This window comes from Catharus ustulatus, chromosome 7, assembly GCF_009819885.2.
Source record: "Catharus ustulatus isolate bCatUst1 chromosome 7, bCatUst1.pri.v2, whole genome shotgun sequence".
Taxonomy (NCBI): Eukaryota; Metazoa; Chordata; class Aves; order Passeriformes; family Turdidae; genus Catharus; species Catharus ustulatus.
The window spans coordinates 34,950,056-34,965,999 of NC_046227.1; the positions used below are offsets into that span (position 1 = coordinate 34,950,056).

At 37.0% G+C, this 15,944-nt stretch overlaps 1 protein-coding gene across 1 annotated transcript in view; it reads right to left on the reverse strand.

The window, feature by feature from the left end:
- The window catches only part of LOC116998804 (low-density lipoprotein receptor-related protein 1B-like), a 535,307-nt gene that overhangs the window by 86,387 nt on the left and 432,976 nt on the right, over positions 1-15,944 (reverse strand). The window contains exons 19-23 of the mRNA XM_033064919.2: positions 12,906-12,986; positions 11,462-11,629; positions 9,573-9,755; positions 2,934-3,134; positions 1,327-1,572 (exon numbers count right to left, since the gene is read on the reverse strand). Coding sequence (XP_032920810.1) covers positions 1,327-1,572; positions 2,934-3,134; positions 9,573-9,755; positions 11,462-11,629; positions 12,906-12,986 — 879 coding nt within the window. The remainder of the gene's footprint in view (positions 1-1,326; positions 1,573-2,933; positions 3,135-9,572; positions 9,756-11,461; positions 11,630-12,905; positions 12,987-15,944) is intronic.

Below are 15,944 nucleotides of genomic sequence, written 5' to 3' on the forward strand. Positions count from 1 at the left end.
GTACCAGTAAACATTAAGCAGAAATATCTCATGGGCTTAAGAAACCCGAACAATTGTAGTCTCACTTTTCTCATTTTACAGCACAAGTGAATATACTTTACTTTTTTCCCCATTTAGTTTCAAAATATTGGACATTTCTACTTGATTTAGCTTAAGGTTTGTTTCAAGCTTTCCTCATATGAGTTGCTAACACTGTTTTAAATTCTTTTTAATCCTCTCATTTCTCTAACCCAGTAAGAATGCACTTTTTTCAGTTACTGGAAATGTCCATAATACAGCAAATCAGATTGATCAAAAATCATTGAGAACCAGACCAAAGCACTGCCATAAAGCAAGAACTTTAACAGCAATCATTGCAGTGTAAGAATAAATAAAGAATATCCTAACAATATAGACTGAATTGTGAAATACCCATATAAGCAAAAGAAATATGTTGAAGATATTTCTGTTCAGAGTTGCAAAAAGATATGAAAGAATATCATATCATATCATTCTATTCTCTATGAAATAGAGATAGTATAGAATAAAATTATCAAAGAATCATGAATCAAAGAAAACTGAATTATGAAAGTCTAGAAAGCAAACTCAATACTATTTTTAAGTCCCTACCAGGGAGATAAAGGTGTGATAACAGTTTATATTGCATGTTTCTGCTTTACACACAACACTGCACCTGAACAACTCCTAACATAGTTTCCAAAAGATGCTTCAGTACTTGTTAACAGTGAACAATGAGGGGAATACATTCCCTTCTCCTGCTTTGGTTCGTGCTGGTTTTCACCTCGATTAGTGAGTTGAGCAGGCTCTTACTGCTATCAAAAAACAAGAGCCAGAATGCCTTAGGTGAAAAAACAGCTTAAATATTTAATTCTAACAGGCAGCATATAATTGCACATTCAAAATCAATCTTCTGAACCTCAACCAATACTGATCAATATCATGATTGATCCATTTCTTAAAAATACATAGCAAAATGTATGGAATGTAAAATTATATTGTGTATATACATATATGTCCATGCATATTAACTGTACATGAAAAACTGTATAAAACTTCAAACAATTTCAGAATTATACCACATTAACATTCCTAAAAACATCTAGTATTAGCATTCTTAGGTTAGCAACAGCCTAATATTTCAATACCCCTTTGTACATCAAGAATAGGGACAGTTTTAATGAGTCCTTGGATTTCAATCAACCCCACATTTGGACAATCCCAGCTTGTATTTCTTATATAGGAAAAAAAAAAAATGCTCTCAGTAAATTAAATGGCCATCAGTTATTAACATCCTGAATATTGAACATGCACCAAATTTCAACTTACCAGTACTAACACAACTCTCCCCATCCTTACTGAGTTTCCAGCCTTCATAACATGAGCACTTGACAGTATTTTTATGCTGTTCACAAACTTGGCTGCACTTCAGGTGCTTGGTGCAGAAATCCATAATCTCACAAGTTTTGTTGTCTGTAGTGAGATTGAATCCTGCAGGGCAGGAGCACACAATCCTTCCTCCAGGAACCACAGAACACTGATGGCTACACCCACCATTGTTAAGTGAACATTCATCTGAAATAACATGGAAAAACAATAATTAAAAAAAAAGTTTTCAGTTATGTTGTATATGGTAAAGTCAGCTAAAACACCTACAAAGGCCTCCCAGATGGGCAAACAAAATTTTATATTTATCAACAAGATTTCTATACCTGTTTTATAATTATTTAGTGTGCAACCATTTTTCTGGTAGCTTTATTGCAGCAGCCTTTCAAGATTTTAGCATAGCTCCATGTTCAAGTGGTGATCCTCTTCAGTCAGTGTTGGGATTGTCACTGTTTAAAGCCTTTGTTGGTGACATGGACAGTGGGACTGGGGAACCCTCAGCAGCTTCTGATGAGACAGAGTTGTGTGAGTGATGCAGCAGGGAAAAGATGCCATCCAGAGGGACCTTGCCAGGCTGGAAAATGAGCTTGTGCAAACAGCCTGAAGTTCACAAGGCAAAAAACCAGGAGTTGCACTGAGTCAGGGCAGTCACCAGCACAAATACAGGGGAAATGATGGACTGGGAGCAGCCCTGAGGAGGAGGCAGTGGGGGTGTCAGTGGATAAGAAGCACAACACAACCTGGAAATGTGAGCTTGCAGCCCAGAAAGCCAAATGTGCCCTGGGTTGCACATGAGGAGGATGGGGACATTTTGGAGCAAGTGCAGGGAAAGCCATGAAAATGCTCCAAGGCTGGAGCAGTTCTGCTCTGTAAACTGGCTGAGAGCTGAGGGTGCTCACCTGGAGAAGAGAAGGCTCCAGGGAGACCTGAGAGTCCTTTCCAGGGCCTAAAGGGGCTCCAGGAGAGGTGGAGAGGGCCTGGGGAGAAGGGATGGAGGGGCAGGACAAGGGGGAATGGCATCAAACTGACAGAGGAAAAGTTAGATTTGACATTGGGAAGGAATTTTTGACTTTGAGGGTGGGGAGGTCCCAGCACAGGTTGCCCAGAGAAGCTGCCCCATCCCTGGAAGTGTCCAAGGACAGCTTGGAAAGGGCTTGGAGCAGCCTGATCTAACAGACGTGTCCCTGCCTAAGCAGAGCAGCTGATCTCTAAGGTGCCTTCCAAGCCAAACCATTCTATAGTATGAACTCAAAATTTTGTGGTTGGACAGAACTACAAATGAGGTGGAGTGCTTTCCTACACATTGTTGCCCTTTAAGTTGTTTACCTCCAGGAACGTTTCCAAGGGTTTGAAAAGGAAAGGCTTATCTCCTTTGCCTTCTTTGAAGAAAACTAAAACTTCTAGCATAAACTCAGTATGACTTTAACAAAACAAAACCCCTCACATTGGCTCTAGTGCTAGAATTTCAGTACAAGACCCTTTTCCTCAGCAGGAGATCTCACAACAGCCAGTATCATGAGCAATCAGAAAAAGGTGTCTAAAAGAAGTACCACAAAGATCGCCTTCATCAGATCCATCAGGACAATCTCTTCTCCCATTGCAGAGCTTCTCAGGCTGTAGGCAGATGGAGGTATCATTAGCACAAGGGTATTTTGGTGGTCCACACAAATAGCCCTCGCAATTATCCTCATCAGACTGATCCTCACAATCAATATCGCCATCACATAGCCACGCTTTGCTAATGCATCTCCCTTGGGGAAAAGAGACAATAAACACAGGAAATCAGACTGGAAGCAAACTTTAGGAGGAAAAAAAAAAACCTTCAAAGCAATAGACAGATTTTTTTTCTCTCTTTTATTTATTTATTTATTTATTTATTATTCTTTTCTATTAGTACTTCTTTCCTCTTTGATGAACAGAAAGAATCCAACTTGCACTTATACTCTGAAGTATCATCCACAGCACTTTTGACAATCTAATTTTCCAAACACCAATCCTACTCATTTGTGTGCTGAACAAAACTGCACACAGGCAGGACACAATCTCAAAATCTGTTAAATACACTAAAAAATACTAAAATTTTCTAATTAATTTAATTTCTGCTTTTTATCATCTCTCTTGTTTTATCTTCTTCTACAACAGCCCTCCATGGGAGAAATTTTTCAATATATGACTTTTAATTAGAATGGGTTTGCAAAGCAAAAATCTTTCTAGGAAGTAGACACAATCCATTCCCCAGTGATGTCAGATAAATGATCAGCTTTTAGGTGAAATTACTACAGCACATGAAATTTCTTAAATGATTTCAGTTTTGTCAAACTAGTGTTCAGATCAGGTCTCAAAAGGGGGGAAAGGAATTTGTGATGACCATCAGTGTTTAGAGATACAAGAAAGGCTCCTGTTTAGAAAAAGGGTTTTAAACTTTTAAATCATGCATGTATTAAAATAGAATCAACAAAAACAGGAGTTTTAATGAAAAGAGCCAAGATTGTGAGTGCTGACGTTTACAGGTGTGTGTGTGCTCCTGTCCCAGCCTATTTTTTCTACTTGCTACCTACAGCCAGGAGAGTTTAGCTGTAAATTTTGATAACACCAAGACAGAACAGAAATATCATGTACTTTATTTTATATATGTATTTTATACAGAGAGAACAGATAGAACCACAGATAATGAAGCTGAACTAGAAATTTTTGTTTTTTTACCCATAAATTACTTATGCAGAGCAAATCAATTGGAATGAGAAGATCCTGGGATTGTTTATTTCCACTGACAGCAATTCTGGTGGATGCCCAGGCACTGACTGGCAAAGTCTGAGACCCCTAATTTCAAACTTGCTCAGCATGAACTGACACAAGTGCCTGTCCACCCTTCCCAGCTTATACAATATCAGGTTTCTATTTTCTTAAAAGGACACGTTTGTTGAAGATTGCTTAATGCATTTGGTTTGACATTTTAGTCTTTTGATGCAAAAAATGCTGATGTCCTCACAGAAAGTCAAGGGGATAAAATACAGTGAAACAAGAACACTGGGGGAAAAAAAACCAACCAACCAACCAACCAATCAACCAACCAACCAACAAACCAAAAAAAAAAACCAACCAAACAAAAAAAAAAAAAAACCAGAAAAAAAACCCCAAAAAACCCCAAAAAAACCCAAACAAAACCCCATGATTCTGCAGCACTCAGGAAGAAAATGTGAAAATATGAGACTGTTTCCACTTCTGGTGAAAAAAAACAAGAAGCGAAACTTCAGGATCATATTACACTGAATGTGGGTTTCAAACAACAGAACATCATTTTCCCAGTGCAAAATCAGCTTGAAAACAAACAGGGAGGGGTGGCAATTAGAATGAAAAACTTCCACCATTTTCTTTAGCAGACAAAGTCCCAAATATCCCATATTCAAAAGACAGAACTGCACAGACACCAGGAAACAAAATTGTATGCATGATATGTATGCAGTTTATCATTACACACAATCACAAGTGTTTCAAAAATGTGTCCCAATTCTTTATTATCCTGAATGATCATTGATTTTATATATTACTATAACACAGCAGTAGAATGCAAGCTAATGGAAAATATCAACATCAACCAAACCAACCATAACCCAAAGTAAATTGAGGTTGCTTCCAGTAGAGCTCCTAATCTGTTACTTTAATCTTTTATGCATTCAAATGTTTACAGAGAAAATCAGTTTCCCTGCCTTTCTTGTACCTTAGTGAAGATATGTTTCATAATGAAAGATTCATATTTCATTATGATAGATATGACATGTTCTTAAGTAGAATATACTTTCAAGGAATTAATCTTTGCCAAGATTCTAAAGAGATGGACTTAATGAAATATTATGACTGTCTTGAAATCATTACTTAAAATTCACTGAAGTATTTTTTTCTTTATTGCCCCTTAGTGAAACTCACACTTCTGGTTTCCAGGAACTCTTTAGTAAAATTCCATCATAAATTAATTGCCTCAGTAGCTGTAGCTGCCCTTTTCCACAGATCTTTTGTCTAACACAGTGAAACAGAAGGCCTGAGCAGCAACTATGTGGGAAAGCCTGACCCAAAGCTGCTCCAATTTTTTATTTCCTGCAACTATTATCAACAGATTTAACTATTTATACACCCCTCAGTCTTTGTCAGGACACTGAACACAGATTTTTTCACTGATTACATCTTCAATCATACGAAGATTACTTTGGTGAAGCATTAATTTTGCTCTTTCCTCTTACAGCTAATTCCTACTCCTAAAGCTGTAAATAACACCTTCCTGAACTAGAGAATGGACCCAATCTCAGTCCCATGGATGTTACAGAATGTTCCAATCTGACACATCTAACAAAATGTTATGATGGTCAGTGATCTCACTTGTCCTGTAGAACACACATGGGTCTCAGATTGAATCACATTGTTTCCAAAATGTGGTCATTTCTCAATTTAAAGATTTTAGTAGAAAACAGAGGTTTATAAATGACTCCAGGATGAGACAGGAGGGAAAAAAATAAAAAAGAAAAAAGAAAATAAACACACAGACCTAAAGAAGAGAGCAGGTACCACAGAAAGCAATGTGGCCACGCACTAAGGACAAAAAACCTACCAATTTCCTCATCATTTTCTGGAAAACCTTTTCTTCCCAGCCTTCCTCAGCACCAGCTTCTTAGGTCACAAATCTAATCTGGACTCTGACAATCCCCACCCAGACAGCACCAGTTATATTTGCTGTTATATTCTTCCAACATCACTGTGATCAGCACCCATTGACTTGTTTTCCTCTATGTACATCCTTATTTTCCAATCCAAATCAATATTACTTCTTTCCTCAAAATCTTTTTTCCCCTCTAATATATTATTACATGTAAGGGAAAAAAATTAAAAAGAAAAAGTATTAAAAAATAGTCCACACAATAGCATCAAAAATGGTAGGATACCATCAACTGCTGCTTGAAAAAATATAAAGAACAGTAAATATGACAAATAAAAATGTTACAGCTCAGATGTACAGCTTACTAAACTGAAGTATTCATGGTTCTTTTGCATTTGCCTTCACAGAAGTACTTTATTATGATCATTAGAGTAATTAGATGACATTTTAAATGAGATTGCACAGATTCTGCTCTTGGTGTAGCACCTCTAACTGAAAAGTAGGGAGATGGAATAAAAAGGATAAATTTATGTAGTACATAAAATTGAGCTGAAGTACATGCCTGTAATAATTTTTAGAGAACAGAATCAGAATTTAAAATAGAAAGTTGGATCTTTGTACAGTTTAAATTCATCTAGTCTAATTTAAAAGAATCTAATCTAATCTAATTTAAAACCAAAAAATAATTGGCTAACAGCAGCCCAAGAGTAGTCAATCTCAATCAGGTAAAGACTGCTTCTCACATCCTACTGCTCTGCAACCTCTAGGGTATTTTTTCATCACACATGACTACAAACAAACATGGGATGGTTTTGAAAAAAAATTAGAAAAGCAATTCTGAAATCTGGTAGCTCAAGTACCCTGCAGCATTTTGGATGACTTTGGATACAGCAGCTCAACGGTTGCCCAGGCTGAACAGTTCCAGTGAGACCAAGAAAAATAATAAAGGTGTAAAAACATAAAACAGAATTGAAGATATGCAAGGAAAAAAAAAAGTATTTGTTTATTCAACAAATAATGCTTTTAGGGACCCATATGGCACAGGTCACTCAATATCCAAAGGAGTCAGAGGACTTGTTAGGAATAAAATGTTCAACTACTGGAGGCAAATGACAAAATGCCATCCATACAGGATATGGAACACCCCCATTGCAGATTGTTAACTGAATATTTTAAAAGGAGTTGGGTACAATGGGTTCTTGAGATCACCATCCCTGTGAGCAGAAAAATCCTTTTTGGCTGAATGTTGACAAATTCTGGTTTGGTAGCTTGGCCCTCATCCCTGTGTGACACATTAACCACAGTCACAAAAGCCACAGTAAGGAAAGGTCCTGCAGCTACTATTAAGGGACATAAAATGAAAATAAATAAGCAAAAAATGGGCAGGACCATCTCACTATTGCTCTTCTCACCAGCTGCCATCTCCCTCCCCAAGAACTGGTAGTTTCAGCTCCCTCCATGCCCACGTTCCTGCACAGACCCATCCCATTCTGTATCAGATGTCACCACCCAGCATCAATCTCCAAGGGGACAGTTAGCCAGGGCTCCTCATCAGAACAACTGCCATAAAAGTGCAAGCCAGACAACATTATTTCTTTAGAATCATGCACAGAAAAAATTACATTTCTTCTGAAACATTCCAGTAACTCTTTCTCATAAACCCATTATTACTCTTTTGTCCAAACCACATTAAACAAATGGAAAAGTAGCTAAACAAAAATTTGCTGTTTTCTGCTACATTAATGCATGCCTCCTCCAGAACAGCAGTTTTGCTCCTTCCAGGAGAAAGGAATATTGCAAAAGAGAAAATTATGGTTGTCATGACTGGTGGCTCCAGTGGTGTTTCCACACAACAAATGCATGATTGCATTTTCCTTCAAATCAAAGCCATATATCCTTGACTTTAGCAAATTTAATGGAAATTTTTGGTTTTGCTGTATTTCTGTGTGGCAGCCAGAGAACCTTTCATCCTGCAAACTGAGACAGTGCCCTTCTTCAACATAACTACAAACATAGGGAAGTACATAATGAGGGAATGTAGTTTGGACTGTGGACTTTGAAATGGGGCTCTAATTCTCTTTTGAAAAGACAACTCATTCAGACAATTATTCTGAATTTAAATCCTTGCTATTTCCTGTTATTATGGCAGCTGTATTTGGAAAATCATAGTTTACCACCAGAAAGAAGTTTCCATTCTCTGTCTCTAGAATAATTCAGGACAAATAAGAAACCAAAGCCCAGCCTAAAAAGCAAGCTTTTCTGAAAGGAGTAAAGCCCAATAACTAAAATCTGCACTTCATCTTGTACTCCACGCTGCCTCTAACCTATCTTTGCTTTCTCTCAACTGAAGTAGTAATATCTTATCTCATTAGCTTTCCAAATGCAGCTAATGAAAATAAACCTTGTGTATTGAGATTTATTCACCTTTCTTGCCTCTAACAATTCTGCTTTGGCCACTTGGATGGTGTTAGCTTTTCCCCATTTAGCACTAGGAAATACACTTGCTCCTGGTGCTATTTCCTGTATCAGGGTTTCTATCAATGAGTTTCAGGAAACAGAACACTCTGTTGGAAGTGAATAATCCATTTTTACTTATAGAAAGTGTTTTATTTAACAGCTACGTATTCTACGTGTCTTCAGGGAAATAGTAAGAACAAAAAAGAAAATACTTTATTTAGACACAATTCGGTATTCCATATTTCTTTTTCAACACATCACAATTGTTATAACTTTAAAATCCAAGTAACAGCAAGATACTTTTGGACAGAGATCACACAACTCCTCTGACACATTTGTTGTGCTTAACTGTAACACAAGCATTAGAATGGCTTCTCCATTCCTTCAATATTTGTAATTGCCAATACCCTACTTCTTACAGTCTTCATTAAATATTGCTGTGCAAGTTATTTTATCCCTAATATCCCACAAAACTTTGAAAGAAATCACAAAAAATATTAATACTGTGCTGACATATATTAATTTCTTCCTTAACTGGACTTCCCCTTAAAAAAAGGTTCCATCTAAACATAATTGCTTATATCATTGCATATCCTCTTGCAATGATTGCCACATTCTTATCACACCCTTTAGTGAAGTATACTTGGAGAAAAGACATTGATTTAAACATAATCAAAGAACGTTTTTTTCTTCCAATGCTGCACTTCAAATTTCCAGTGCTGTAGTTGCAGTCTTCAAAGTATTCAAGGCATTTTATACCATTTTATTCATCTTACTTCTAGGACCAAAAAGGGGAAATAGAAGAAAAAAACAGAACTTTGGAGTACTATTAAATGCTTTATATAAGTATGTGGTGTGATGTACTGTCATAGAGACTGGTTTCAGCTTTAAGTAATCTCAAAACTCATCCATTTCATATTGTAAATCAGAAAACAGGGCATGTAAATCAATAATATTTACAATGAGTAACCTCACCTTATTTGTATTAAGCATTAAAAGCATTAGTTAAAGAGTAAATATGTGATCAAACAGCACAAACACACAGACACACACAGAGCAAATGAGAGGAAAATCTGCAAGCACCTACCTGTGCTCTTGCAGGAGAACTTTGTTTTCTCATCACACACTCTCAGAGTTCCATTGCAGCCTTTCTCATCGCTGCCATCTTCGCAGTCCTTTTCTCCATCGCAGCGCCACAGCTCAGGAACGCAGTTCCCGTCAGGACTGCACTGAAATTCCCTCCCACTGCACCTTCCAGGAGAGGGAGTTTCTTAGAAAAATAAGAATTACATTGAGGAATTTGCTCATGTGAGTCTTTTTTTTTTTCCTATTCCAAGTCTACACTGACTTAGAATCCTCTTCCTAACCCAAGCCAAAATCAGAGTCCCGAGGTACAAATGCCCTATTCCATCCTATAACTCATCACTCCAACACAAGCTTCAGACAAACTCTTTCTCATCCTCTTCACTTCCTTCACTCCTCCTCCACCACATGCTCAATACCAATTTTTATTTCCTTTTTTCACATCTGTCAGACAGGAAGGAGTTTGGAGGTATAAGAAGGATCAAGGCTGATGAAGTTTCCCTTGTGCTTTTGTAAACCCTGTGCTTCATCCTCAAGCTGGATTTCCTCATCCTTCCTCGTTCTCCTGTTTTACCCAGCAAGGTCCATCTCCTGATGCACAAAACCTGCAAGGTCACAGCTCTGCTCTGACAAGACCCCCACACCTGCCTGGTTTTTGTGTTCCAGCACTGGCACAGCAGCTGGGGCTGTCCCAGACTCCACAGCAAAGGAGCTTCACTCAGTGCAGCCCTGGAATCAGTGCTGACTGCTTCAAACAGTCATTACTGGGAGATTTTAATTATTCATCACATACATAATTCTCTAAGCACTTTCTAGCTTATGGCCTTTTCAATTTTATTCTTGCTTTTCTTTTCCCAAACTATTACAACTGTATTTCTGTCATTTAATCACATACTAACAACAAGAACATGAGTTTTAAAGTAATGGCATACTTATACATTCCTGCTTGTACCAAAAAAGCATCATTTGAATCAATTCTTAGAGCACTGTTTATAAATATACATTTTATTTTATTTAACATTGCTTTGTTGTTTCTCTTTCTTACATAGTCTACATTCTTGTATTCTATCATAAAAGGGTAGAGGAATGCTTTAAGTTTCAAAATGGAAATGAACAGGGATAAAAGTGGGTTGTTCAGTTCCAGACTAATCATTTTGATAGAGATAGATAAAAATTGGTTTTGTGAGTATATAAAATTAAAGACTTCACTTATGCTGTCATCCTGATAATTCATGTATTTGTATGAGGTATCCAACTAGATTTAGAATATAAAGTTATGAAAAGGAACCAATAACATTGTGTAAAATTACTTTGTTTTAGAGAAAAACATTAGGAGACAAATATGAAAGATATTCCCTCATTCTGATCTGTTTATTCTTTATCCTTTGCCATAAGCATCCTCCCCTTGTCTCCCCACTCAAATAAATACAGCATAGAGCATTTAAATAGGGCTGTAGTTTGTTAAAATGCTTCTATGTTAAAAAAAACCCCACAAAGACTTGCATCACACAAAAATGAGAGTAGTACTGTTCCAAAGCATGAAAAAACACCAGAAAATATCAACAACTTAAAGAATGCTTCTTACTGTCTCTTCACCTAGACAGCACACATCTCTGCAATGACAAACACCACACCTAGAATAATTCACTGAAATAAAACTATAAAACTTATCTCACTGTAATACCCATTCTGTTTTCAAATGCATTCCTCTTCATGATACACTTCTGTGTTATCACATTGCACTTGATGCATTTCCCGTTCCATCCTTTACCAAGGTTAAAAACATCTTCTCTTTCTCCATTGGCTGAAGGTCAGGTATTTATAACAAATTATTCTCTGTGTTCCTAAGTATTAAAAACTTGGAAGAAAAAAAAAAATAAAATAAAATCTAACCTTCCCTGCTGCAGTTTGTTTTGGTTTCATCACTGAAGTCTCCACAGTCATTGTCACCATCACATGCCCAGTGGCCTGGGATACATCTGCCATTCTGACACCTGAACTGATCAGCAGAGCACGAGTGGACACAGCCCAGCTCATCACTGCCATCCCCACAGTCGTCATCTGAAAACAGCAATGTTTTACAATATTTTAAAATATAAAATATCTGAACAAAATATGGAAGGATAGAAAATAATTTTTAAAAAAGCAAGAGAAAAAAAGAAAAATCCAGTAAATAAAGTAGCATGTTTTCTGCCCACAGGCATCAAATTATTTCTAATAGCATAATGTCTTGAATTTTATTTACCACCAGCACTCAACTCTGTCATTTTGGATAGTCTAACCCCTTACTCAGTTATTAAGAAACACCAGCAATCATGGCAATCCTGTAGGTTTTCTTAATGTCTTTAGCTCTGTGTAACTACACAGCTTTTCAAACACAGTCAGTTTACTTTATTCTCTGTGATCACCTAAGATAATAAATTACAGACACAAACAGCTTCATACAAACCAAAATGAAAATCTGGTGAATTTCTTTTCAATAGTATTAAACTTTGTTTGCATGTGTTTACAAGAGTACAAAGTGCAGAAAGCACATAAATAATCATGGACTGCAGTTTCTCATTACTCTAATGTTGGAGTCATTACAACAGTCTTCAGGCAATTCCCGTAATTTGATCGTGGCCATCAAGGGAGCAAGGAGATAAATATGTTAGGTACACTCTAAATGGTCTCCATGCACAGAAATTCATCAGCACACTGTGATAATTTTGGGAATTTGTCCATTTACAGCTAAAAATACCTGTCAGACAAATAAAATTATAGAAATGTCAAATGCTTTGGACCAACCAGTGCTATTAGGACTGGAGTAGCATCATTCCCACACCACAAGCTCTTGGAGGACATTCATTTTAACATTCAAACATGTATTTGAAATACACAAATATATATAGTTCTTCTAGCCAAAAGAACGAAATACATTGCAAAGTCTTGCTGGCCTTCACTCTTCAGGGATGCTATTTATTTAACTGAACTTGTCCACAGGAGACAAAAAATCAGATCTGTTGGTCACTGAAACCATGTTTTTTTCTAAGAATAGAAAATACTTTCATAAGTAATAGCTTTGCTTCTTTTTTTTTTTTTCAGTAATGAATCACCATACTTCATTCTACATGATATAGTATTTGCACCCATTACAATATCCAATCCCTCATTCCTTATCTGAACCTTCAGTGTGGCTAATTTCTAGGTCAGGTCAGTTATTTAAAAATGCTTTATCTATTCTCTGACCACTTAGAAGCCAAATGGACAATATGAATCTCGGAAAAAAAGACCATCAAAGCAATATTTATGTGATATCCCTAATACTCATTTCAGATATAGAGGACTCAATACTTGCCTGAATCACAGAGCCATTTGCTGCTAATGCATCTTCCATTTCTGCAGATAAACTGAGTTAGTGGCTCACATGTTGGGAACTCTGTGAAAGCATTAAAAAAAACCCAAACTATTTAACAGAACATACTCTCCAGTAATATTCTGCCACCTTCCCATATGCATAAATCACAAAAGTGTGTTGTAGCAAACAGTTGCACCTCCTAGGTATTTAATCCAGAGAGGAGAAAAGGCACCAAAAAGAAAAGATAAAATAGCCTTAAACTGTAAATACTGTCCAAACTCTACTTTTCATCAACATGGGCCATGAAATTCATTACTCTGTGACAAATGCCTGGTGCTATATTCCCATCATACCAGGGCTGGTTTTCCCACTGACCATGCCAACATGTAAGACTAACCATAGCTTGATGACTGATACAAACTCTATTTTCCATGTGCTTGTTTACAAAGGGCTCTGCAATTGCAGTAGCACTGCCAGTAAGACACAGGAAACAGAGCACTATAAAATGGCAAGGTTAAGGACCAAGCTAAAGAACAGCCAAGAAATAAAGTTACTCTACACTGGCATAATAAAATCCAAAATTAAAATGTCAGTCTTCACCAGCATTTCCTCCCAGTAAAGCAGTAGAAATCTGAGACAATATCATTCACAAAAAAACCCATCATCACACATATTTGTTTCTATAAATATCCAATATGCTTCTGAATAGAGTAACTTAAATATGGTCTGAATTTTTTCAGACCTCTTTTTCTTCTAAAGCCAATGACATAGGTAGATGTGTGCATTTGTTATTAACTTGCTAAACACTCTGGAAAATAATGAGGAGTTTTTCTAAATTTTTAAAACACGTTATATAAATATAAAAACTTTCTTAGGATGAGAACTGAAATCACTGTTTTTACTGGAACTCACAAAGTTTTGGCTAAAAAGAGTCACCCTCTCATGAAACACTAAACCAAACCAGTTGCATAGAATAGTAGATTAAAAGAATATATAAATATTTATTTAAAAATTAAATAGAGAACACCAAGAACTTAATTGAGCAGAGGTTATTATCCTGCTTCAAAGTAGAAAAGGGTGGGAAGAAAAAGCTACCATTGATGAAAACACTTTGTTAGTTACTTTAGAAAGTTCTTTCTTTTGTTTGGTTGGGTTTTTTTTTGTTTGTTTGTTTTGGGTTTGTTGGTTTAGAGGTTTAGTTGTTTTGGGTATTTTGTTTATTTGTTTGGGTTTTTTGTTAAATAAAAACATTACAGTGAAAAAAAAGATCTCTTCTGGGAAAAAAAAATGGAGGTGTGCAACTGCAGTAGTGCTTAGCCACAATATATGCCCCATGTGCTCCAAGCAAAGCTGAAAGTAACTTTTAATTTCGTTTTTTCAAATAATTTTTCCACAAATGTAACTTGTTCATTAAACATAATTTTCCTCTTTTCCATACATGAATGCCTCCATGATTTAATTTTCTTTATGTACACCTATACAGAGGGACAGAAACTGATTAAAATGAATTGTGATTACCCTCACCACCACCAGCAGCAGCCAGCTCACAATTCCCAGCCCACCACAGCCTTTCCAAGAATGTTTTGTAGCATCTCCAGAGCTTGCCCCCCCTTTCACCATTAGCCACAGCTCCTGCTCACATCCTAGAGGACACACAGCACTTCCCTCATTGTCCCTATGGTCCTTTCCTACTTCACTGAAAAGAGATGCACATCCTGCAGAAAAGAGATGAACATCCACACCCAGCCCTGTCTGACTGCCCTGCAGGCACTGAAACCAAGGAAGGTGACTCTTGAGCTGTGAAGTCTTTCCACAGTGTACACACCAATCTCATTTATGTCCTTACGGATACAAGAGTTTTAAACTGCTTCATAGAAGGAAATATGTCTCAGTCAACAGAACATGCAAGTAAATGCCATTAGCATGCCCATTAGTGATCAAATTATAGGACAGGAGGAAAAACGAAATATGAGACATATTTGCACAGCCACGGTGTTTGAGGATAACAAAACAAGGTGCTAAAACATGAAACATGTCAAGTTTGGCTACACAGAAAAACAGCCAGTGACATAAATCCTGACTAAAAGGTCTGAAGAAATATTCCAGGTTTGCTTAGAGGATACTGAACAAAGCTCATGGGAAGGATTTCCAAAGGTGTCAGTAACATCTGTGTGTGGCTGATGTGCCCAAGAACATGAGGTGAAGGCAGAGAAACTGTTCTAGCACTGAGAGTCAGTGCTGTGCCATTAAACAGAGAGTTAGAATTTTAGAGATTGCAAAATACAATTCCCTGGTCACTCATCCTACCCCTGTACACAACTGAACTTCCTTGGTTTGAAGCAAGGCAATTAGAAGTCTACCTATTGTTATTTTTATTTGTGTAAAGACTTCAGTCATCCCTGCACGAGTTCAGTGCCAGTTTGGATGAAGCTCTGGTCTAGCGGGTGGTACAAAATGGTCTTTAAGGTTCTTTCCAACCCAAACCATCCTGTGATTCTGCACTGCAATACATCATATTCTGTGATTCTGCATCTGCAGACAGCTCATTGACCCTTGTGCTCTCAGACTCACAGCAGTTACCAGTGCCCTGCAAAACAAATGACTATTAAAATCCTTAATTGTTTGGAAGCAGCTGATTACAGAGAGCACACCCCTCTCTGCAGTATCTCAGCAAACAGCAGTCAGCACAGCTGCTGATGCTCTCTCATGATAGAACCAAGAAATATAATTTTTTTTCTAAAAAATGCAAGATCAAATGTACTTCTGTTGAGGCTTGAAACAGGCTGGTTTTATTGACATCTAGAATATGCTGAGGGGCCCATGTGGAGAGGTATGTGGCAGAGATAAAGAATAATTTTTGAGGGTGACAACATTTGATAATGGGCTGTAAATTAAAAATGTCTTGATTGAGCTGCATATTTGGTATTGTAGTTAAAAACTCATTAAATAGAAAATGCTGCATTTGCTTTGGGTTTATTTATCAACCAAACAAATTCTATTTGCCATTTCAGAAGCAGTATTATCATTTCAGTTGACATG